The 25,048-nt window shown below is 39.9% G+C and overlaps 1 protein-coding gene across 5 annotated transcripts in view; it reads right to left on the bottom strand.

The window, feature by feature from the left end:
• Positions 1 to 25,048, bottom strand: part of GSAP (gamma-secretase activating protein) — a gene marked incomplete at both ends in the record, with an annotated part of 74,669 nt that overhangs the window by 3,294 nt on the left and 46,327 nt on the right. For 4 of the 5 annotated variants that reach the window (XM_084229441.1, XM_084229444.1, XM_084229442.1 and 1 more), the window contains 9 exons: positions 87 to 206; positions 4,523 to 4,617; positions 5,061 to 5,131; positions 7,713 to 7,808; positions 9,848 to 9,909; positions 12,251 to 12,282; positions 12,944 to 13,002; positions 13,828 to 13,956; positions 21,776 to 21,829. In XM_084229441.1, the coding sequence (XP_084085567.1) occupies positions 87 to 206; positions 4,523 to 4,617; positions 5,061 to 5,131; positions 7,713 to 7,808; positions 9,848 to 9,909; positions 12,251 to 12,282; positions 12,944 to 13,002; positions 13,828 to 13,956; positions 21,776 to 21,829 (718 nt within the window). The remainder of the gene's footprint in view (positions 1 to 86; positions 207 to 4,522; positions 4,618 to 5,060; positions 5,132 to 7,712; positions 7,809 to 9,847; positions 9,910 to 12,250; positions 12,283 to 12,943; positions 13,003 to 13,827; positions 13,957 to 21,775; positions 21,830 to 25,048) is intronic. The other variant, XM_084229443.1, reaches the window with a different exon arrangement.

Raw genomic sequence — 25,048 nt, 5'->3', positions numbered from 1 at the left:
AATACAGTGTTAAAAATCTCAGGGCCCTTCTCAGTGCAGCCAGGCCCTGTGTGACCATACACACCCAGGAAGCCTGAGCCTCTTACCTTTCATGAGCCTTGCGACAGCTGTTTCCGTGAGAAGCAACACTCCATTATCAATGTAATGCAGCAGGTTATGCAAAGGGAGACAGTGGACACCAAGAATGGTATGCAGAGTGTGAAAACCTAGGATGAGAAACGCAGAGGGTAACAGGGTCAGCCAGCATCTCTAGCCTTCCAGAGAGAATGAACTCAGTAATGTTAAAAAAGCACTCAGCGCGGTGCTTGACACCATGAGTCAAATAAATGCTACTTGATGACAAGGCCCAAACTTCCTTCTCTGTGTTATCACCACTAAATACTGTGTTGGATATGTAGTAAGTTCCCAACAAGTACATGTTCCCTTCACCTTGTGTCCTCTCCTAGGCAAAAAGAAGGCAAGGTCTGCTCAATGCAAAATGTTTTTACATTTGAATGGGTTTGCAATTCTACGGTAAGATGGGAAAAGAGAAAAAATAGCACAAGAGCTTCAAACTCCATATGCCTAGGCTAAAAAATTGATGGAGGGGTAAAAATTGGGTCAGAAGGGAATAGTGGCTATGCCTGATGTCTCAGTATGCCCCCGAGAAAGGCTTTTGGGATCCAATTGCACCAAATTATAGAAAAAAAAAAAGAATTAAAACAATAGGGTCAGAGAGCAAATTCTCAGGAATTCAATAGAGAGGAAGGCACTCTCTCAAACTGAAAATGTTGTGGGGAGGGCTACCCAAACCTTCACAGATCTAGAGTACTAAGTATTCTGATAAACAATAAAAACACCCATGGAAGAAGAAGACATCCAGCCAGGGGAGAATCAGAAAGCTCACCCTTGGGAAAGATGGTATGTGAGGGGAGGTAATGAAGGGTATACACAATTCCTGGGAGTGGAAATGAGGTGAGACCATACAGTGAGTGGAGATAATAGAAAAAGTGGGCCTGATGGAGCAGCCTTGGCTAGACTCCTGCTCGGCCACTTACTAGAAGTAGGTAATGAAGCCTTTCTGAGCTCCCATTTCTTTAGCTCTAAAGTGGAGACCCAGTCTCTCCTGCTGGGCTGTTCAGAGAACTAGAGCGAGGTGTGCAAAGGGCCTCACACATGGCGTAACAGTGACTAATGTCAAACATGTATTGAGGCCTTCAGTCTACACTCTGACTCACTTGGTACTCCGTGTAACACCACTGAATGAGAAATTTAGGAGATGGGCACAGGCAGTGAGTCAGGATCATGATGCCTCAAGCCACCTATCAGACTGAATGAAAAAAAGGTGGTTGGAGTCAGGGTGCCCCAAACCCAGGGAAAAATTGAAAGTTCAGAACACCAACACAATAAGACAATGCCAAGGAGAGCAGGTCAGGTAACCCGGGAGGCTCAGTAACTTAGGAGATCCCATGGGCCTCAACCAATTAGCATGAGACACAATGCCGAGGCACTATTTGGCCAAACCTCCAGTCCTCGCCCATTATACCCGTATAAATGCCTACTTTGGCCCCCTCGGCAGCTACCCACTCAGGACCCCTCCCTGCTCAGGCAGCTTTCCTGTCCTTTATCTTCCAATCAAATTCTTGCTTTTCTGCCCAACTCTGGTCTCCACATTGAATTATTTACTCAAAAACATAAGCTCCGAAAGCCACTTGGGCTCTGGCTCCTGGGCCCCTCCAAGCCAGATTCACCATGAGGTGGGAAATACCAGGTGTCCCTTTTTATAAATGGCAAAAAATTTAAATATACAGGAGGTAAGAAACATGCCCAGGATCCTATAACTAGTAAGTGGCAGAGCTGAAATTTGAACGAGGCTGTAAGATTTTAGCCTAGGCTTCTAACTATAACATTATCAGGCTTTGATAACAAGTAGTTATGTTAATGGAACAATATGAACAGAGGCCCAAAGAAGAAAGAGTAGGCCACATGTTCAGATAAGATTAAATGGTCCACTGGGTTAGAGTATATGAGCTGCCAAAGCGAGCACTGGTCCAGTTGAGTGTGTGTAAGAGGAATGATGGGAAGCAAGGTGTGAAGACCTACTGGGAGTTTACTGCATGAACCTGAGCAAGAGGTAATGAGGGTGATGACAGCAAAGAGGAAGGGATTGGAGCTACACGGTAACATAACTGTCTTGGAACCTGATTAGATGTGGATGGGAAATGACAAAGAACCACAGCCAATCTTAGAAGTTTATGACAAAGAAATGATAGCCAAAGAGCAGGAGATCTTGGACTCAGAAATCACAGTTTTCTCTCAGCTCACGAACCCTGAGCAATATGGAACTTGAGTCCCAAGTTCTGGCAACACCAAAGGTCAGACAAAGTACAGACTCTGCCCACAAGCAGATGTTAATACACTAGCTTCCCTAAATCAAAAAAAAAAAAATTCATTTTATTAGCTAATCAACATGAGATCTTTTAAATGTATTTGAATAATATTCCCAAGTTTAAAAAGGTATAAATTTGTTTCTGAAAATTTTATAAAAGATTATGGATTCCTTTCCCAGTCCTATGTTCATGTCCTAAAGTTCCCTGTGACTCTTTACCCTCTATTCCAAGGGCATAGTCCCAAAGTCAGCTGCTGGTTCTTGGCGTCCTTTCTGCACACAGCCCTAAGTAAAAGAAAATTGGCTAAAAGTGGACATCAGTTCCAAAATAGAGAACTTTTCCAGCCAACTCCTGTCTTATCCTCTAGCTAAGGCTCTGGCTTCCTCTTACCAGCAAGGGCAACAAAGGTCCCTTTTTTAACTGCAAACACTCCAGCTCTAAACCATCACTTCCTTTTTGTGGTGCTCATTCCATTTTTTTAAAATCATTTAGGTAGGTTTCTAATACCTGGAAATCAAGCTAATCTCACTAGTCCAGTAAGCCTGGAAAGCATAGCATCTTTCTACCTTTTCCCTTCTTTAATCATCTCCGTTAAGGAATGTGATGATCTGTAGAATGTGCATTTTTCTATTCTATCAGGTATAATACTGTCCCCAGTAATTCAGCTTCATTTATCTATGTAAGGAGCTTGAACATCCATGGTAAACAAATCTGTAAGTGCAATTCCTCTACCAAATATTTCATATTAATGACAAAAACTAAAAACTTAAGCTATAAAGTCATGTATACTTTTCATGAAATCCCTTTATTTCTATAAGCACCTCACAATTCATATTCCACTGGAATAACTTAAAACCATCCATTTTCCCAGGTCTCTGCAAAGTTAAAAGAAATTCCTTTCGTATAGCTGTATGAGTAGAAAGAGCATGAAGGGCTCCATACTCTATCAGACTGATCACAAACGCAGCGAAGCTGAGAAATAGTATGGAGATTTTCTGGGTCCATAAATAACTAATGTTTCAATATCAACAAATTCTACAGGAAGATAAAATTCAAGAGGCAGCAAAGAATAGTAGTTAAAGCACAGATTTTGGGGCCAGATTTGAATACCACATCTATTTCTTAGAAGTTGTATGACTTTGAAAAAAATGTTATTTAATCTTTCTATGCCTCAATTTCATCATCTATAAAGTATGAGTAACATGAAGCAAAACTGTATCATTTCTATTAGACAACAACTGGTTGTGTTTTGACAATTTAAGGTGGTTCAATTAAGCTCCTACCACTCAGTACTGTTATAAAAATAGAAATGTGCTAATTTTTGCAAAGTATTTATAACAGCACCTAGCATAAAATGTTTACCAGATACATAGTGATTGTAAATAAATGCATAAAAGAATGAATTCATGATGAATGGATAGATAGATGTACATAAAACCGGCTGATATATATCATGCTATGATAGCTATCATAAAGTTTAACACTCATCAGAACATATATGTAATGAACATAAGACACATAGTTTATAGCATACAGGAACTTAGTGGTTTCTTATAATGAATATTGACTTATATGCACTCTTCCCAATTAGATTGTTAAGTTTTGCAACTGCTCTAATTTCTAGTATGGTACCTGGCATGTAGTAATTGCTCAACAAATGTTTGATTAAATGAACAAATGATCGATTAAATGAATGATTGCATACACATGTTCCAAGGGTATTTTGAGACCTGATTTGGTCCTATTTCAAATCCTCAGAGAAACTTTTAGCATCCAAACATGTAAGAATCAGCTCAATTCTTGACATTCAGCCAGACCCACTTCCTTCTGAGTGTTAACCTTCAGATATTGCAATCAAATAAACTAGGTCTGGAAGCCTCAGAGAAATATCTCTCTGGATCAGCTTTACTGGTTTAATCCTAGGAACTGCATGGGGATCAGCCCAACCTCCTCAGAATTAGTGAAGAACTATAGTAGAGTTTCATAATTGGGCGAGATTCAGTCAGCAGACACCAACCTCAGGGCACCTGTCACAGAGACACCAGACACAAAATTTCTCACACTCAGGAGTTTTCATCCACAAAATCATGCAAAGTCCACAGGAAAAAGAGAAAAAAATTAACCCAACGAAAGACAAAAGAGCCAAGACTTACCAGGAGGCAGAGGTAAAAACAAACTGTTAGTAGCTTCCAAAATCCTGGTCATGATATGAAAGACTTCAAATTCAGCCACACTTGCCTGCCTGTTGCTAGGCAAAATAACAAAATAGCATGTCATCTCCAAAATCTCATGTGTACTAAGCAGTGGTTCTGGAACCACATGCAGAAGGCAATCATTATAATCATGAAAGAGTAGACCTGCAGAAAGTTTCCTAGAAATGATGGTGACCATCAGCCTAATACCTAGATGGCAGACTCATGGGTGATAAATTGTATTCACTTAAATCCCCCTTCTTGCCAGTGTTGAGCACATGCTCTCCCTCCTCGCCAACCAATATGCCAGGGGAAGAAGATGGGTGAAGCAACAGTGCATAGCTTTAAATTCAGGGTACAGAACTCAGATAGTTTCACTGTTTGTGAGAATTATTTTCAACTGGTAAGTTTCAAAAAATGCTTTGCTAAAACAGGTAGCAATCAGAGTTGTTGTGGTTCTTTGCACATCATGACAAGAGAGTGAGAAATACTTGCGTACAAATGGAGAACCCAGGGATGAAGATTATGTTTCCTCCAACTGGCTTCCAGTATTTGACAAATGAGATCCAGCTAGAGGACAAAGACAGCCCGTTAACCTCTGTTAATAATCTTTCCCTCAGGCCCTCCTGGAGCTATCTCTCCACCAGCCTGGCAGGCATGTTAGGGCAGATGATATTTACTTTCTGAGGTCAATTCTGAGACACTGGAATCCAAAATGGAAAAACTGAACACATGCTCCAGAGTCTAACAGAGCAATCTCTGTCTGCGTGGGCAGTGCCCCAGCTGTGCTTCCCCAGCTTGGCTAACTGGCCCCCATCATCACAATCACATACTCTCATCTGTCAGGGAAAGCCAACTGCAATTGGGTTTGCTCTAGGCTTGTTGCTGCAAGGGTCAACAGCTGACAGAGGAAAGGGGTCATCCTACAAGGGAGGACAAAGCACAGGCTGTGGAATAATACTGGTGGGCTATGAAGTAAGACTGGTTTCAAGTTCAAATTTGACATTTTATACTCATTTGTCAGCAACCAGGCAGTCAACCACAGAGCGGCTATCAGCCATGAATCCAAGCAGTGCACATGTAGGCTAAAGATGGGAGGCAAGTCAGAAAGGGTCATCACACAGGCACTGACAAATATTATTTATTCTCAATGATACAGATTCTCAGTTCCTCTTTGGCTGAAATTAGGTAAGGTAACACTAGCAGTATAGTCAGGTTCTGCAGCAACTTCATGGGCTTGTTTTAGAAAGTCTGTCCAGCCACACTCCTGAGAGAGGACTGGGAGACCTAGCAGGTTACTGCTGGACAGGGGCGACAGGAAATGAGTGGGAGTGCCAGGGGCACTGGGTTTTCTGAGACTACATCTGTTCCATTTCTTATCAAATTGGTTCTAGAGGTTAATATAAACTACTATTAAACAGGAAGAATGACGATTGAACAAAAATACTTAACACTTTGGGAAGTGAAATTTAAAGTCAACAGAAAGGTGGTAAGTAGATGAATTAAATAATTGTGTGTTGTTAGTTACAGGGCTAAGAAAACATGTTAATATCAACATGGAGATTATCATTTACACATTCACAAAGTGAGCCCCTCAGTGTGAATCCACTGCAAAACAGACTTATTTAATAAAGTTTCAATGCCCTGATTATAAATATCAGTATATGGGAATACTAACTTTCCCTATTAGGTTAAGAACTATGAAATTCAAGACTTAATATCAAAATTCAAAGATATTAATACTAAAAACAGATACTAATGACTGCAACAAAGGCAGAAAACTTTAAAATTAAACACTAAATTAAATCAGGGCCATATCTAATAGTGTTCACTAATCTTCAATGCAAAAATACATGTTTATACACTAGATTGTTTGCAAACTGGTCATACCCAAACTTAGAGAAATTACAGTGTGTTCTTTTTCTTTCTAGCTATTTACTTTAAAATATTTATCCAGCATATTATTGCTGAGCTCTAGTAAGATCAGGCCTCAATTCCTTATATTTCTTGAAAGACTTACTACAATAGCATCAAAATTTAATCCAGCCACATCACTTTTATTTACACATGGACTGATGTTAGTAATCTGGGTCACACCATTCCAATAAGTGGCTACAAGTTAGACAAGCAGCCAATCTCATTAGTAGACCCTAATATGGTAGTATTTATACAACTGAATTGGAATCTGGCCTAATTGGGCTATTAACACTAATTAAGAATTGAAATTCAAGTTATCTCACGTCTACATCAACTTCCATGTACAGAAATCATTACCTACTATTTAATAAAGAACTGGAAGATTCCAGGATGAGATATGAACAGTTGGCAGCCAGGCTAAATTCATGGCTGTTCTCTGCTTTCATGTGCATATCATCACTATTTGAGGAAAGCACAATAAACCACTTTGAAAAGCAAGTTCGCTTTGTTTTTTGGTTCTTCTTTTCCCCTTTTCCCTAAAATAATCTGCCAAATGCACTGGTTTAAAACTAGGAGGCCCAGGGCCTCCCCGGTGGTGCAGCAGGTTGAGCGCAGCGCTGTGAAGCTGTCCGCATTCTCTGCAGTGCAGGTTCAATTCCCGGCCAGTCAGGGAGATACACACATGGTGCGGCAGACCTCTCCTGTCTCGCCCGCTGCTCCCTTCAGCAGTGTTTTTGGTCCATCTGCCTGTTCTGCTCCCTGCTCTGTCTCTGGTGAATTCTCTCACCCTCCTGCACCTCTGGCCTGTACCCCAGTTCTTGTATAAATAAGACAAATCTTAAAAGAAAAAAAAATGAGGCCTCCAAAAATCTAATTTAAAAAAGCATACTGAGGACCTCCCCTGGTGGAGCAGCAGTTGAGCACTGGGCTTTGAAGCTGCCTGCAGCCTCTGCAGTGCAGGTTCCATCCCAGGCCACCGGCGAGGGTCCCATACAGCGCAACAGACCTCTCCTGCCACGCCCGCTGCTCCCCTCCCTCAGCAGTGTATTTCATCGGTCTGCTTGTTCTGTTCCCCGCTCTGGCTCTGGTGAATTCTCTCACCCTCCCGCACTTCTGACTGTACCCAGTGCTTGTATAAATAAATAATCTTAAAAAAAAAAAAAAGCATACTGAACCACATAGTAGAAACTATATACTGGGGCAAAAGGGTAGAAGACAAGAAAGTAAAACCAACCAGTTTTGAAACGTATTCCAGAACCATCTGTTCTATTTTCTTCTTTTCTACACCTTGTAGGTGTCTCAAAAGATGATCTTTTAGCTCAGTCACCATCTGGGAAAAAAAGGATATGGGATAAGTCAAAACCTACCTATGACTACTTGTGAGGGAAGTCACATCCCTTATCATATAAAAAGTATTGGGTGTGGGGCCTCCCCGGTGGTGCAGTGGGTTGAGTGCCGCGCTGTGAAGCTGTCCGCAGTCTCTGCAGTGCGGGTTCGATCCCAGCTGGTAGGCGAGAAACCCACATGGTGCAGTAGACCTCTCTTGTTCTGCCCACTGCTCCCCTCAGCAGTGTATTTCTGTCATCTGCCTGTTCTGCTCCCTGCTCTGTCTCTGGTGAATCCTCTTACCCTCCTGTGCCTCTGGCCTGTACCCCAGCTCTTGTATAAAAATAAATAAGTCTTTAAAAAAAAAAAGTATTGTGTGTGAAGATGCTACAGAAATACAGAGCCCACAAAGTTGTTCTGATGGTCATGAATCTGGAGTTTTCTTCAAGAGGAACTACGTATATTTCATCCAAAGCCCACTGAGAAGCTCTCAGCCCTGATAAATTTTCTAAAGAAGCTAGTGGAGGTCACTAAGAAGTCAAAGGCTTTGGGATCTACCAAAGGATTAAAGTCTGCTCGTGGCCCTGGGGAATAAGCAGAAGCAAGTCTAAACGAGGGATCACTTCCAGCCCCTGACGGACAAAGTTCAGGAAATGTTCATCCCAGGGCTTCCTAACAGGCTTGTTTCAACCCTGCTCTCTTCTAATCCTCCTTTGGTGTCCCCAGTGAGAGGGGCATGCCCAGCCTTCCTGGCCTTTGCTTTTCTCTCCTCCTGCCTCCTCCTTCTCCTCCCCACCCTTCCACCTTTTCCTAGATGCCCTGATCAGTTAGTTAGAGGCTCCCTGGCCAGGGAGAGCTTTGTCCCTACAACCAGTAGTGGGGATGGCACAACTGATGTCACATTTGCATAATCTTCTATTTGCTTTACAGATTGAACCAAACAACACCATGAGGCAAACTTAGTTGTGGCCTTCTGGGGCAAGCACATTATTTTAGTTCAATCTTCTGCATGAGCTAATTGATTTTTCTTGGGAAAAACAACTTTTTACTGCTTAAAATACAATTTTTTGTGTGTTTTTCAATTTTTCTACACTAGCCATAAAGATGAAAATTTAAGCCACCCATAATCCTATCACCTACATTAACATTTTGTGTATTTTATTTTTTAAACTTTTCTAGAAAGAGTCCCACTTAGTTAAGCTGTATTTTCAGACAGACGACAGGAAAGTATTTTAATTAAGTCAGTGATATTTATATTCATAAGTAAAACTGTTCATTGCCAGATTTTGGCTTTAAGGTTATGTTGGCTTTTTACAGTGATTGAGAAGCACTCCATCTTTTTTCAAAAATACTTTTTACATAACAGGGGATTGATCTTGTCCTTAAAAGTTTAAAAGAACTAAACAATTAAATAATTTGGGCCTCTTTGGGAAATAATCTTTGATTATTTAAAACTTTAATTTTCAAGTGTATTAATATGTATTTATACAAGTTTTTCTCTTATTTTTCAATTTGTCATATCTGAGGACAGATTATCCCATTCTAAGCCTGAACAGTATTAAAATCATTTTATTAGACTTTCCAGATGTCTCTTCAATTTTTAAAACATTTTGGATTTATTTAAGTTCTTCTCTTCAATCAATTTATTTTTATTTCTATTTCTTTGGTCTTCTTAGTAGTAGGAGCTGAGAGAAGGATCACTTTATTCTGTTGTGTTTTAAATCCCAAATATAAATGCCCAATACAAATTCTTTATTTTAAACTCTCAATGCTACACATTTCCTTAGGGTGTTTTTTGTGATTATATATTGATTGGGGTTATAGATTAACATGTCTCTCTCATATTTAACTATAAGTTCCAAGAAGCAAGAAGGCAAAAATCATTTGTGTGTTGCTTATCACAGAGCCTATGGCAGCTGGCAACAACTATGTGTTGAAGGAATGAATGAAAACTAAGATCAGAATGAGAAGCACCATCTAGCTCTTGTCCCTTTTTTTGGAGCCTAGTGTTTGCTGGTACCTGCACAGACCACAAGCACTTACCAGTCCTATAAGTAGCCGCTGGTGCCTGTCCTCCTCCTGGAAGAGGGGTATTAATCTTGGCTCTGAAATTAAATAGACAAACAAGGTGGTTTCCAGGAAATGGGCAGAGGAAAGAGGAACTAGCCCAGGTTTCCCTTTTCTGAGCCACTTGGAAACTATAACACTTCCCTGATGGGATGAAAATTTTTCACTCGATAAGCATGACATAGTCCTGCGAGGTGATATGCAGACAGCTCTGTAAGCGAAGATAGAAACCAGGAGGGAAAGAAAACAAGGACCACATTTCTCAACACGAACAGGCTCTGACTGATTTTTCTTCAGCAAGCCTCATCACTGTCTAAGAGCTTCTGCTTCACTGGAAACACAAGCACGTGGGCCCTCTCTTAACCTTGAGAGGCTCCAAGCCCAGGAAAAAGACATGATGGGAGACTTCTTTCTTTCTGATATCCTTAGTTCAGTGACTTTGGGAGTTACTGAACTGAGAGGAATGATCAATCGGGGTGACAAATAACACTAACTGGCACAAGTTATTGAACTGAAAAGTAACTGGACCAAGGTGGAAAAGTGGTATATAAGGCTAAATCAATGGTTACATCTTTCTGTGCATCAAGAATTTGCAGTGAACAAGCAAGACTGGATGGGCAAACACTGCCTCATGGGAAGATCTGCCCTAACACTCCTAACAGCATCTTTATGCCCCACACTTTCTCTCCTGGGACACCTGAGGCAGGGGGCTCGCCATGAGAGCAGGACTGTCCTGGTCATCAAACTGACAACTCCGTGTGAGAGGGCAGATGCCTGTTGACCCCACAGGATAAATCCTACTTGGATCCTACACAACCTTGATAGTTAAGATGAAACCATTCAAAATTTGAGCCCATCAGCCCTGAATTTCAAGAAATATTCTGGTTTCTAGCAGTGACAGCATCTTACCCAGAAATTAGCACCAGCAAGCATGTGGGAGGAAGGGGCAATTTCCCGAAAGTGCTTTAAGAATAACTAGTAACTAGATGCAAATAGGCCTCAAATACAAGAGCAGGAGGAAGTCTATCAGGGAACAGAAGGGACGGACACAACAGAAAGCTCGACCTTTCATACTGCAAAACCCCTATCTACATGAGAAGGAGCCTGAATCCCACATATCCATGTCTTTTTCTGCTAGGTAGGTCTCCAGTCAACTGCTTCGGCCTAGTACTAGTGGCAGAACCCATGGCTTCAGGCATGGATGGCCTGATAACACAGGAAGAGGCTGGTACCTCAGGGCTGCTCAGTGAGCATGGGCTCTGTCCAACTGGGCTGGACAAGTTCACTGTCACAGTTCATGTGAGATGTGCGCACAGCTGTGGAATGCACAATAACACACCACATAAAGTTATGGTTACCCAACATATAGCTCAACATCGAGGCTCATGAAACAGAAATGGGGCATAAGAACAGCTTTTTTCATGAAGGCTGATCTTTATGAGGCATGAAAGAGTTCTGCTGACAAAACCATAAAAAATCTTGTACCTGAATATGCTTAGCATTCTCTTCCCCCAGTTTACCTGGTTAAGTTCCCCTGGTTTGTCAAGACTTAATGTTGTCCCCTCTGGAAAGTTCTTCCAACCCCCCTCTCTCTCAACCATCCCCACTCCTTACCAAGGCCCTCCCTTCTCTCCACTGTACCAAGCTTCCTGGCTTAGAAAATTACATGTTAGCATTTTTTCCCCCACACACTAATGATCAAGAAGTCACCTCAGGTTTCCCACATGAGCCAAGCATTGTACCAGGTGCTATATATACCACCCCATTTACTCATTAACCCAGTTCTGAGGAGAAGAATACACAATACTGCACAAAATGGATAAATAGCTTGACCAGGAGTGCAATTATGTGACCAAACTGGATATTAAGTCCACTTTTGTCCGCCTCAAACCTGTACTCTTGCTTATAACTACACTGCCTACCTAGAGGCTTCTCATCTTTGCACCCTTCTGACCTAGTCCAGTGAGTCCCCAAGTGTTAACACAATGAAAGGGGCATAGAAGTATGATCAGACTGTGAACGGGATCCCTTATCTTAGCATGTAAGCCAAGGGAATAGCTGAAGTGTCTCCTTCGAGAAGAGTCAGAGGGCATATTACTTAGAGGAAGTAAATACAGAAAAGGATGAAAAACAAAGGGCCAGCATCCAGGGACTCCTCCAGCAAAAGCACGTCTAGCAGCTGCCTCCAAAGGTCCCGCCAAGACATGGGAGGAGTGAAGGAGCACTCAAACTAGAAGATGTGGGCGGGCACTGCCTTCTTTACACAACTGGAAGTGATTTTCTTGCTAATCCACCAAGAAATGAAGAGTAAGAGTAGTGTTCCACACAAAACATTGACTGAAATCCAGAAGGCATAATTTATTACAAATCTTTTCTTACCCAAGTTCCTTGTTTCTAGGTCCGAAATCACCCTACAAAGAAATTGGCCAATGTTATTCACACAGGAAGCATTGTAAAAAAGAAAAAATAAAGCAAGCTATACCACTACATAAAGATATCATTTCAAAAGACATAAAACAACTGCAGAAGCGGTTTTCAGACTGCTAAAAACCTCAAAAACTTTAATCAACTTGGCAAAAGCCACATTAGGCAATTATAAAATCTCAAAATGTTTCAGAGCAAAGGCCAGCAATAATTTAGAACAATAGCAGCTCTCAGTTATTGCAAATGATGGGAACAGAATATAAAATAGGGGTTGGAATGGGGCCTGTACTTGGAGCAGCCTGAGTGATTTATCTATCTGGGAAACAGACTTTCAAAATAAGAGTAAGTTCACTAGCCCACTAGAACTTTGTGAAAATCAACTACTGTCCATACCCGCCCTGACCAAAATGCTCAATCAATAAGAGCTTTCATTATCACTTGTTACTTGTCCCTTGTAAATCATCCATCCCTAGCATGTAAGTCTAACAGGTTGACAAACAGACTTTTACTACTAGAAAATAGCAGCAATACACTTCAGAATAGGACCCAGGTAGTGGCATTCATGAAGCACCATTTTACAGAGGAAGGCAGCCAACCAAGTCAAAGACTACTGTCTGACACATACAGTTAATTCCTAGTTGTACTTACTTTATTGCATTATCAAGAATATTCCTCACATATGCCAGGGGCCTTTTTTCTCCTGTTTTCTAGGAGTGAGAAAATACAGAGGTGTGGAAAGGTGAAGGCTTTCTGGGTGACATTTTTCACATCAAGGGCATAATGAATATAATTTGTTTCAGAAAAAAGAAATATACTTTCCAAATAATCAGAAAACCTGGACTCTTACAAAAATGTTTAAGTTTTATTCTAAAACTATTGTAGCCTTATAGGAAGTTTCTAGTCAACTACATATTATTTATAACACCAAAACTACCTACAACAATGCCACAGAGAGATTTCATGTGTCCTTCACCCAGTCTCCCCAGTGTTCACATTTTATAAAAATAACTGTAGTGCAATATCAAAATCAAAAAATGAATATCAAAATGTGTCATTCTATCACAGGTGCAGAGTGATGTATTACAATTTGTTCCCACAATCAAGATATAGAACTGTTCCATCAGCCAAAGATCTCCCTTTTGCTAATCCTTTACAATCACTCACATCCACTATTCTTACAATTATTCCTAATCCCTAACAATTTGGAAACACCTAGATTTTTTTGTAAATTAATTTTTATTGTCCACGTAATGCAAGTACATATCAGAGACATGCATACTACCAATCCTACTTCTACCATGAATGTGCTATGTTTCTCGTAACCTCTTTGCACTTGAGTTTCCTCCTCAAGAGAACAGAAATCAGAGACACACCTTTGCTTGCCTAATGGGAGATCAGGAGTGACACTGTGAAGTGCCTGGCACTGGGGAGAGTGCTGCAAGTGGAAGCCGGCCTTATGACTTACAGGCATCACCTGGATTGCATACACTCTGCTTCTGCTTCTTGGTTTCTTTTCATGAACAAACACATACCTCTTCTGAAATCAGGCTGTGCCACTCTCTCTTGACCATGCTGTTGTTATAGTGTAAGTGTGGCTTGGAATATTTAACATATTCCAGGTTGGAATTCAGTTTTTCCCAGTATCCCTTGAAGTTATGCACCTATAGAAGACAAAAATGTTGGAGAGCCTGAGAAGCTGGCCCAAACAATCCACCCAGAGGCATGCAAGCTTTGCCACAAGGCTGAGGTCTCCTTAGAGAGTTCTTGGGTGGCAGTATTTCTGAGTCAATACTTTCCATGTCAAACGGAAATAGATTCTCTCTCTAAAACAGAGACTTAAAGAGTCTTGCCTGCCCCACTTTACGTTCTCCCCAGCCCCCTACCCCTTTGACAAGAGAGAGCCGCTGCTCACTCGCAAGGCCTGTATGATTCCCTAGGTTAAGGCTAAGTGGGAAGCCTATCTTAAATACACCAAGTCACTTCCTCCCCAGAGACCAATTTTTCTGACTTAGGTTGTGCCAACAATACCATGTTCAGTCGGAAATTGTTGATTAAAATTTGGAGTAGTGGAAAAGGTTTATTTTCTCACTAAGCTTATATACTTCCAAATGGGCTTTTCCAAAGCTAGGAATCAGAAAGGTAAAGTAGACTAGTTTCACTTTCAGTTGTCTAATACTCCAAAAAAGAATGAGTTGGCATCCTAGTTAGGTCATTGACATATTAATTGTCCCACCCCAAAGACAGAATTGCCCATTGTGTTTGTTTTATTTTTTTTCATTATTTTCACTTGAAAATAAAATGCAGTATTAATATATCTTTAATGCTGAGGGATATAGTAACACAAATTGTTTAAAGTATTATTTTTTTGTTGGGGTAACACTGATTTACAACACTGTATGACTTAAGGAAACAGATTCACACCAGTTCAGCTGTATTTTACCACACTACACACATGAACACCACAAATTGTTTTTCAAATCAGTGGAGAGCGGCTTATGATATACACTTTCCTGCCCAAATATATGCATTTGTAAAAGATATGACTGGAATAGGAGGACAACGTATGGCCAGAAAACAAAGTAAGCTAAAACCTACTGTGGTATGGATGGAGCTGGAAGGAATTATGCTAAGTGAAGTAAGTCAGAAGGAAAAAGAAAAATATTAGATGGTTTCACTTATGGGTATAATACAGAGAAATTGAACAAAGGGTCAGGAAAAAGACAAAACTTGCACACAGACCATAGATCTGCGTGCAGCAGGGGAGGGAGGTGAGGGGTCAAAACAGGGGAGGGAAGAGCACAAGGACTATGGTGATGGTTCATAGGTAACATGACAGTGGGGGAATTAAGGGGACTAGACCTGAGGAGAGAAACCAAATACTGCACAAAAATGAACAAGGATGTAAGAAAATTTTTTTAAAAGATACAAAAAAGAAAATAGGCGATTAAAAAAAAAAACCCTGCTATGACACATTAAAAGATATATTAATACTGAATTTAATACAGCAAGAAAAAAGATAATGAAAATATGCCTCAATCACGAAAAATACCCTTACATTAAATAAGAGCATCCATAATCTGTCTGCATGGACAGTCACAATTACTTCAAAATGGATTCTGGAGTTTCAGCGAAATGAGTTACATAATAATATTAACTTGACATTTTATAAGTCTGAATGAGAGTCTAGCTAACATACCATTCCCACAACAGGAAAATCTATTTCCAAGAAAATATCCTTTCTAGGGGAAATTAGAACTCTGCAATCTCTGCACTTGACCTATCCTGTTTATTTTCTTTCCCTTTCATTTTATTTATGATGAGCATACCTTTATCTGACCTTTGGCCTTCCTCGTATTTAATTTCTTTTTTAATGACATAAACAAATCCTGCTGACATTTGACTATATTAGGTTCCTGACAGGCAGTCTACTACAGCTTTCTTGCTATTTAAGGCTGGGTTCAGACACAGTAATTGGTGCTGTAGTGACATCTAGTGGTCAGTTAAGCTATTAGCTCTGCCTGCTGTCCCATCATTCTGTCCACAGGATCCTGCCCAGGACAAGATAACAGAAGGAAGCAATGCTGGTACCTAGCCTCCTCCACTCTGACCAAACACTTCCTCCTGTCAAAAGACCCCCCTCACATACTTCTAAAGCTGTGTTTTAGGAGTGGTTCTTCAGAAAAGATCTTCCCCAAATTGCCTTCCTTCTCCACAATTCTCTATTTACAAGTTCCTTTCCTGATTGCCTTTTGTACCTGAGAACAAACAGATAAGACATGTCCATGGGAAGAACCCACAGACTGTATGTAAAATGGAGCATGTGTTTGAGCTCTTTTCTGGGGAAAAGCTCTACAGCTTGCACCAGATTTTTCAAAGTAATGCTTCTAATTTTTCGAAAGTATAAGCTTTTACACATTGTAATTGTGTTGATAATTCAAAACTCAAACCAACCTCTTATTTAAGTAATGATGGCTCTCTATTTGCCTATATTGAGTAGAGGTCAAGGGGGAAAAGTGTCTTTTCTGCTTCATAAAGCAATTAATTATAGGCAAGTTCTACCCGGTTTTAAAACAGTATTTTTAAAATACTTTTTAAAGTCAAGAAACGTAATTAAAATAGTGTCTGAATGGAAAACAGCCTAAGTGTCAACTACTCTTTTCCCAAGTGCTCAGGAATATTTAGGCCCTTGATAAACAAAAAAACTTGTAGGGACACCCTCACATTCCAGTGACTGTAAGTGAGAAGAGACATTAAGTCTTCCTGGCCTTCTCTAGGGCAGGTGATCTCTAAAGAAATGATGAAATAGAAGGCTCCCTTACTTTATGAAATGTAAACTAAAGATGTCTGGTTTAAAAAAAATATTTTGGTGAAAAACTCCATTTTTCTATTTGTGGCATGCTCATTATACCCCCCTTCTTCCTCTCTCTCTCTCTCTCTCTCTCTGTTAATCTTTGTCTGCTTCCTTTGGTTAGAGAGTTTTCATCGTTGCTCTTCTCACCATAAAATCAGTGGTAATGTTTACCATTTATGAAAGTTGAAACTTTCCTATGAAAGACATATGTTACAACAAAGGGGTAAAATCATTCTTAGGATGGTCACTTTTGATGACATTGCTTTTTTAAGAACCTAGTTTCAATAAACCTGTTTAATTGCTTAAAATTCTTTTGAAAACAGGGTCTTCCCTTGTGGCACAGTGGTTGAGTGCTGGGCTGCGAAGCTGCCTGCAGCCTCTGCAGCGGCGGTTCGATCCCTGGCCGCTGGTGAGGGTCCCACATGGCGCAGCAGACCTCTCCTGTCTTGCCCGCTGCTCCCCTCAGCAGTGTACTTCGTCAGTCTGTCTGTTCTGTTCCCTGCTCTGTCTCTGGTGATTTCTCTCACCCTCCCATGCTTCTGACTGTACCTAGTGATTGTATAAATAAATCTTTTGAAAAAATTCTTTTGAAAACACTTTATAAAGGTGATAAACTTCTAACTTAATAGGTTTATGTCAGTTAAATTATAGTTCATATAGTAAACGTGTGAAAAACTCTATTGTACACTGTTTATTTGCAGAGAGAACAAGAAAAAAGTATTCAGTTGGTTTCATTTTGCCCTCGCCTCTCCTGACTCCTCCTCAGTGCAGTCATCTACCAAGAAGAATGGCAGCAAATATGGTCAGAGCAGACAAGGGTCTCTTGGGTCTCATGGAGTCTGGCAGTCAGCACACATTTGAAGGTAACTTATAATTCTGTCCCTGGGTGTTCTAAGCCAAGTAAGCATGACAAGGACACTGGAGAGGAAGGAGGACAGGGTGGTAGGTGCCATGGCAACCTGCTCCATCACAATATAATTAAGCTGGGACTTTGGGGGGCAGGGGGGTGGAATAAAAGAAGTAGGTCAAGGCAAAGGCAGCAGCTTATAGTGAGTGATGTTGTACAGAAGAGATGGAGGAACAAATGAGATATTAGGGCTAGGTGTGCTGTGAACTAAAGGGTATTTATCAGTCTCCCATGCTGGGTTATTGGGGTGGGTAACAGGAGAACTGGCTAAACCAAAGTTAGTACCTTCTCCTGAGCCTCATGATAGTCCTGGCAGCACCCCTCTGCCTTCCCTGATGCATTCTGTGTGTATGGAGAGGATAGTGAAGAGATTTACAGTTCATATGTGTCCCAGATAATGCTTATTATTAGCATGTGGATAGCTGTGGAGTCACCAAACTGCTGCCATGCATGTTTGGCAAGGGTTAATGGGAAACAACTGTCAACTGTGTAAAATGTTAAAGATATTTAGGACAGAGGGGAAACAGGCAGAATGAATAGCAAAGGAGAAAAAAATGGATGACCAAAAAACCCCACATCATTTTACACACACACACACACCAAAAACCAAAACAAAAACCAGAGTGCACAAAAAAAACTACTTTGATCCAAAACAAAGCCAAAATGTACTCTTAGAATAAATCAATGGGTAAAATGTTTAAAAGAGCATCCCATTACTTTTATACTTAATTTTTTAATGAAAGTATACAATGTTGATAAGATTATAATAAAACTGATAAAAGTCCTTTGTAATAGGGTAAATTATCACAAAGTTTCCTGAATATAATATGGCAATAAGAAGCAGAAGTATACCTGTGAGAATGGCTATTATCCAAAAAATAAGAAACAACAAGTGTGGGAGATTATGTACAGAGAATAGAATCCTTATACATTGTTGGTGGGAACGTAAATTGGTGCCACCATTACAGAAGTCAGCATGGAGATTCCTCAAAAGATAAAAACAAATTCCATACGATCCAGTTATCCTACTTCTGGGTATTCACCTGGAGAATTCCAGAATACTAATCGAAGAGATATATGCATCCTTAGGCTCAATGCAACATTATTTACAAAAGGCAAGAGTTGAAAAGGAACTGCCAATAAACAGATGACTGGATCAAGATGTGGCACATACACACAATGGAATACTACTCAGCTGAAGGAAAAAAAAAAAATATGAAATTTCTATCATTTGCAACAACATGGATGAACCTTCAGGGTAAGTCAGATGGAAAAAGCCCCACTACACTTCACTCAGATGTGGTACATAAACAAAATAAATAAATGTACTAAATAAAACAAACTTTTAGACTACAAGACCAAATTAACCAAAACCAGAAAGAAAGTGGGCAAGGGTGTCAGAAAACCTGGTAAAAGGGGACAAGTATATGTGATGGACATAACTGAACTCTTAGTAGTAAATTTAATGATGTATATATGATGTAGTATATGTGATGCTGATTTATAACAATGCATACCTGAAACTTATATGTTATAATGCAACGTTTCTTCATTGAAAAAAATTTAATAGAAGACTATAAATATTATTATAGCCTTTTACCAGAGAAGACAATAAATACTGTTATTGCCTTTCACCAGAGAAACATCCTTAAAGGAGACACTGACAAGCAAAATTTCTAGGCACAAGATCCCCGTGAAGCTCTACAAAGGCAGGAAGACAAAGGGAAAAAGATTTGATTAATATTTTTAAAGTCACTTATTAGAGACTCTATCTTTTCATTTTACTGTTTTGTTTAAACCTGGGTTTATAATCTTTGAGGAATAAACTGTTTTTTGAAAACCATATGGATAAAAGCATTCATTGCAACATTATTTTTAGCAGCAAAACAATTTTTTTAATTGGGACTGGACTCAAATTACTGTCCAAAAACAGAAGAATGCTTCAGTAAATTAGACACAGCACACTGTCACATTACCACAGTCTACCTGTAGATTCACAAGAGTTATTAAGGAGAAAAGTAAAGGCCAGTAGAAGTCTATGGCATCATCAGAAGTCATAATTATGAAGCTTACATTAGAAACTTGCAAAATGTTTACATTATAACATGTAATTTTTATGAAATATCTCTTGCTTGTCATTACTACTAGGTAAAATAGACATACCTGTGACAAAGAACAAGACAAAATGGGGGAAATAGGCAATTGGCGTGTTAGCAACTGCAGAATTGTGGGTGACAATTCTGTTAGAACTTTTCTTCTCCAGTTTATCACTTGTCCAGTAAACACACTGCGGGTCTGGTAGGAGTAGTGGTAGGAGCAAAAACAGTAAAATGAAAAGAGTCTCTAATAAGTAACTTTAAAAATATTCATCAAACCTTTTTCCCTTTGTCTTCCTACCTTTGTAGAGCTTCACAGGGATCTTGTGCCTAGAAATTTTGCTTGTCAGTGTCTCCTTAAAGGATGTTTCTCTGGACCACAACCCAGAACCACTAAATCCGCCTGTGCTGGCCCATCTTACCACAGTGCATCAGCCTGACCTTAAATGCCCATGGCGTTCCCCCCAGCTGCCCAGGCCTGCCTTGCCCTACTGGGATCCAAAAGAATCAATATAAACAAAAGGCAGCAGCAAACTGAGCAGCCAGCTGCCAAAAGCTGAGATTTCCCAGTACACACCAAGCTATAATTAACAGGAGGCAATGCCAAAACAAGAAAGGCGTTTCAAGGAACAGTGCTGAAATAATCTCTAGTTTGAACTACATACATATTCTTTTCTACTCATCCCACCCCACCCCATTTTCCCCATTGTATTCAGAAACGCTTCTAAAACCACCAGACTGCAGAAAGACACTAATAGCTACCGCTTAGTGGACAGGAAGGAGGAGGTGGTGTACAAAAAGTTGACTGAGATCACAGAGCCAATGCAGGCCATTCTTGAGACACAGAAAAGCTGTTCTTAGAACCAGAAGGAAATTAGATAATCCCAGCCTAGGTTACTGAATGGTTTTGAGAGGGGGGAGGTAGAAGGAGGGTGGGTCAGGGAGGGAGGAAAGGAGAGAGCGAGAGTGGGAGAGAGGGAAAGAGAGATGGAGAGTGTTTTGAGGCAGTAGCAGCACAAATGCAATAAAAAATAGCTGCCAGGCCCTCTAAAGATAATTTACAGGAACTCCAGTCCAGACTGGCTGGAGGCACAGTGGCAAGTTCTAGGTGTATATGGTTTTCATAGAGCCCTGTAGCTCTCCATCTTCAGAAAACTTCCCTCTTCAAAGACAGTCTTAAGAATTGCCCTACTAGCTTTTCTGTGGAGTTTTTGGGGTTCTCTATATATAATATCATATCGTCTGCAAATTCCACTCCTAGGTATTTACCCAAAGGACACAGAAACATCAATTCCAAAGAACACCTGCACCCCTATGTTTATAGCAGCACTGTTTACAATAGCTAAGCTTTGGAAACAACCCAAATGCCCAAAAATAGATGACTGGATCAAGAAGATGTGGTACATATACACCATGGAATATTACTCAGCATTCAAAAAAGATAAACACATGCAATTTGCAGCAACATGGATGGCGCTGGAAGGGATCATGCTCAGCGAAATAAGCCAAAAAGAAAAAGAGAAATACCGGATGGTCTCACTCATAGCAGGAATCTAGAAAACTTAAATAAGGGACCAGGAAAATGAATAACTATAAGATAGTGAAAATCAAAATCAACAAAAAACTATGAACCAGAGACACTTTTAGGGGGGCGGGAGGGGAGGGATTGGGGTCAGAATGGGGGGGCTGCAATTGTATGGGGAATATAACAATAAAATTTATTTAAAAAATTAAAAAAAAAAAAAAAAAAAAAAAAAAAATAAACAATCTTTTAGATTTCTCTGTAAACTATAATTACATTTCAAAATGGAAAATCACATTTTTATTTTGAAATATAATTGCCTTTGCTAAGATGTGAATAAATGATCAAAATACAGCTGTTCTAAAAAAAAAAAAAAAAAAAAAAAGAATTGCCCTACTATCATCCCTAGTGGCTACTCAGCCACTTAGGTAGGATTTTCTAGAGAAGTAATCCTACCCCTTTCCCCCTTCCTCCCCTGACAGATTACAATCTCTTTTGGAACCCCTACAACACCGAGGGTACCAAGATTTCACTTCAGTGGAGTATGGAGATGGACAAGGAATCCACGTGTGTCTGTGGTTTTGTCTCACTGTAAGGGATTTACCTTCATAAGAGGCAATGCAATCTCTTCTGTCACAAAGGTTATTCCAGGAATTTCCTAAGGGAGGGAAAACATACCCACAACTGGTAAATGTAACAACTATGATACCCTCAAGTCTTCAGGAAGTGTTTTCTGCACAGACAGAAGCTGAGAGCTGCTTCCAGTTTGCTAACTTCTACTTTAAATAAACCTTGGGGTATATAAATAACACTGGACACAGCCTATCTCTTCCCTTGGGCAGGGAAATATTCTTTAAAGTTGTGATTATAATAGTTGACAGGATCTTCAAAGGAAAGGAGAAGACTAGTAAGAAGAAACAGAGGCCAAATACATATTATTTGCTCATTTCCATTCAAGAACAAATGAGGCAAATACCATTTGCACCGTCAAGTGTAATAATGAGAATATGGTCCATTTTTTAAAATTCCTACGGGCCTCCCCGGTGGCGCAGCGGTTGAGCGCTGGGTTGCGAAGCTGCCGGCGACCTCTGCGGCGCCGGTTCGATCCCCGGCTGCTCCCCGGCCACCGGAGGAGGGTCCCACATGGCGCGCAGACCTCTCCTGCCGCCCGCTGCTCCCCTCAGCAGTGTACTTAGGTCCTTCTGCCTGCTCTGCTCCCCACTCTGGCTCTGGTGAATTCTCACACCCTCCCGCGCTTCTGACTGTACCCAGTGCATGTATAAACAATGAAACAAACAAACAAACAAATAAATAAATAAAACATGCCTCTATAAAAAAAAAAATTAAAAAAATAAATAATAAATAAATAATAAAATTCCTACATTCTCCTTCTCTTTTCTTTAAATGTATTATAGTTGGCTCCTGCCTCACTAGAGAGACCAAGGCTAATGTGATTCTTTCATGACTTTAGTGGAAGATTTCTCTGCACCTCAACCTTCACCATAATTTCAGGGATAAACGATCCTCATAAGGAGTTTATACAGTACCACGACCATGGCAAATGTGAAAGATGTGCAAGTATTATCAGGAAGTCCAAACTATAATTTTGCTAACCAGTGCACATTAAAACAGAAATTTAAATAAAAGGGTCAATGTCCTAAATTGCCCTTTACTCACTGTCATGTGAAAAGTGTGTTTATATGTTAATTATGTGTTTTAGCCTCTTAAATAGTCAATTTATCTTTATTTCCTAAAAATAAGATGATAGACAATAAAATAATCAAGAAAGTGTTACGTAAAAATAAAACTTGGTATTTGCTTAGAATTTATCTTTAGCGAAGGTCAGAATTATCTTTTCATTTTCCATAGGAAAAGTACATTACAGTGATAGGGAAATAATTTCCAAAGCATTCAAGTACCCAATTCTCCCCTGTGGCAGTAGGAAGTCTATGATAAGCATCTGCTGTGCACTTCACCTGTCACTACTCAGCAACATAGGAAACTTCAGGAAAGTATTAAAATTTCACTACAGTTTTAGTTCATAAATAGCATCTTAAAACAGGAATAATAAGGCTGTTACAAACCACAATTTGGTGTCACCACATTTTCTTGTATCTTAAAAATAACCATATTTTTTTGTATTCTAAAAAATCCAGTTCAATTATTTACAGAAATAACCCAGCTCCATACAGAAATGTGAAATTAATGTTCTCTGTTGTGGTAAATGTTTGGTAAGGGTGTGGCATTAAGAACATTTGCAGATTAGAAAAAAGAAAAGTAAATGATTTATATCATTGCTAAAAATAAGCCGAGACTTCACACAATTTCAGGATGAGAGAGACCTTTAAGGTAATCGACTCCAACCGCAAGAAGCTTCAAGCAATGCGGTAAACCCTAAAATAAGCTCAGTACGTGGTGGTCGTAATTTGGGTTTTTTTATACTGTGTTTCTCATAGGGTTTCCTGGCATCACTGCACATGTCCACAACAGGCCCCACAAAGGGATGAAAAATGCAAAAGTGAAAAATTGCCTGTTGGGATCTATTCTCAGCAGGCATCCCATTAGCACATGTTCCATCTTTAAACAAAACCCTGGAAACTAGAGGGCCTGTCCTAGCCTCCAGTCACTGAACGTGGGGCATAGCAAAAACAAACAGGCTGGGGTGCTGAGGGGAGGAAGCTGAGATGTACATTTCCTGGCTCTGGGTGGCTTAACCTGCAAACTTCCTGCCATGTTACCACAGAGTCTGCATGATAGTCACAAGAGTTTTTAAAAAAAAAAAAAAAGGCACAGGACTGGAGAAGGAACAGGTCCAGGTCTTTCTTTTTCTCTTATAATACTATAGTGAGGCATGAACATTTAATAGCTAACAGTAAAAGACAAGAAGGCTCTTTGGGAAAACACTACTGCTGCGCATATCAAAATTTTAGGAATTAAACATACCTGAAACTTCTTTTTCTAAAGACTGCATTTAAGTTGTCTAAATACAAAATGGGAATTGTCACAGTTTATCCTAGTATATATTTTACTATGTCCAAGTTCCTGAATTAAACTTGTTTTCCTAAATACCTTTTTGATACAAATCTGTGTCTCAAGATTAAATGTGTAGTTCTAACATCTAAATGTGAAAGGAAAAGAGGCAGAAACTTCTTGGGAGACAGCCTGTACATAGCATTCACTTTCTCATCTAATAAAGTTCAGTTTATAGCACCATGTTCAAGAGAAAACGAACACTTCCAATTAAAAAGAAGGTAGACAGGGGTCTCCCTGGTGGCGCAGGTGGTTAAGCATAGTGCTATGTATCTGTCTGCAGCCTTTGAAGTGCCCGTTTGATCCCCGCCGGCCTCAGAGCAACCCACATGGCCAGCAGACCTCTCCTGTCTCACCTGCTACTGCCCTCAGCAGTGTATTTTATCAGTCTGCCTGTTCTGTTCCCGGATCTGTTTCTGGTGAATCCTCTCACCCTCCTGCGCATCTGGCCTGTACCCTGGTTTTTTGTACAAATAAATCTTTAAAAAAATAAGATAAAAAAGAGGTAGTCCACACCAATGAGAAAAGATTGAATGGAGTGAGTATGCTTAAGAGTACTGACTTTTACTGCTCTTGATGCTCTGAGTTATTACTACTTTTCTTGTATGGCTGGGAAAAGGATGATAAGGTGCTAATCTGACCTGTCACTAAAAAAAAAAAAAAAAAAAAAAAATTAAAATACCACTTGAAGATGACAAAAGAGTCTGCTTGGTAGCAGCAAGAGAAACAAATATCCTGTAGCATCATATTGTTATATCACTACCTTTGGCCCATAGCCAAGGACTCATTATTATTTTTCTGTCAGAAAATTCCAAGTCAGCTCCTTATCAGTCAAATCATAAAAGAA

The sequence above is a fragment of the Talpa europaea genome (genome assembly GCF_964194135.1).
Source record: "Talpa europaea genome assembly, chromosome: 3".
Classification (NCBI taxonomy): domain Eukaryota; kingdom Metazoa; phylum Chordata; class Mammalia; order Eulipotyphla; family Talpidae; genus Talpa; species Talpa europaea.
Note: the sequence above shows the minus strand (reverse complement) of the source record. Positions and strands in the feature narration are given on the sequence as shown.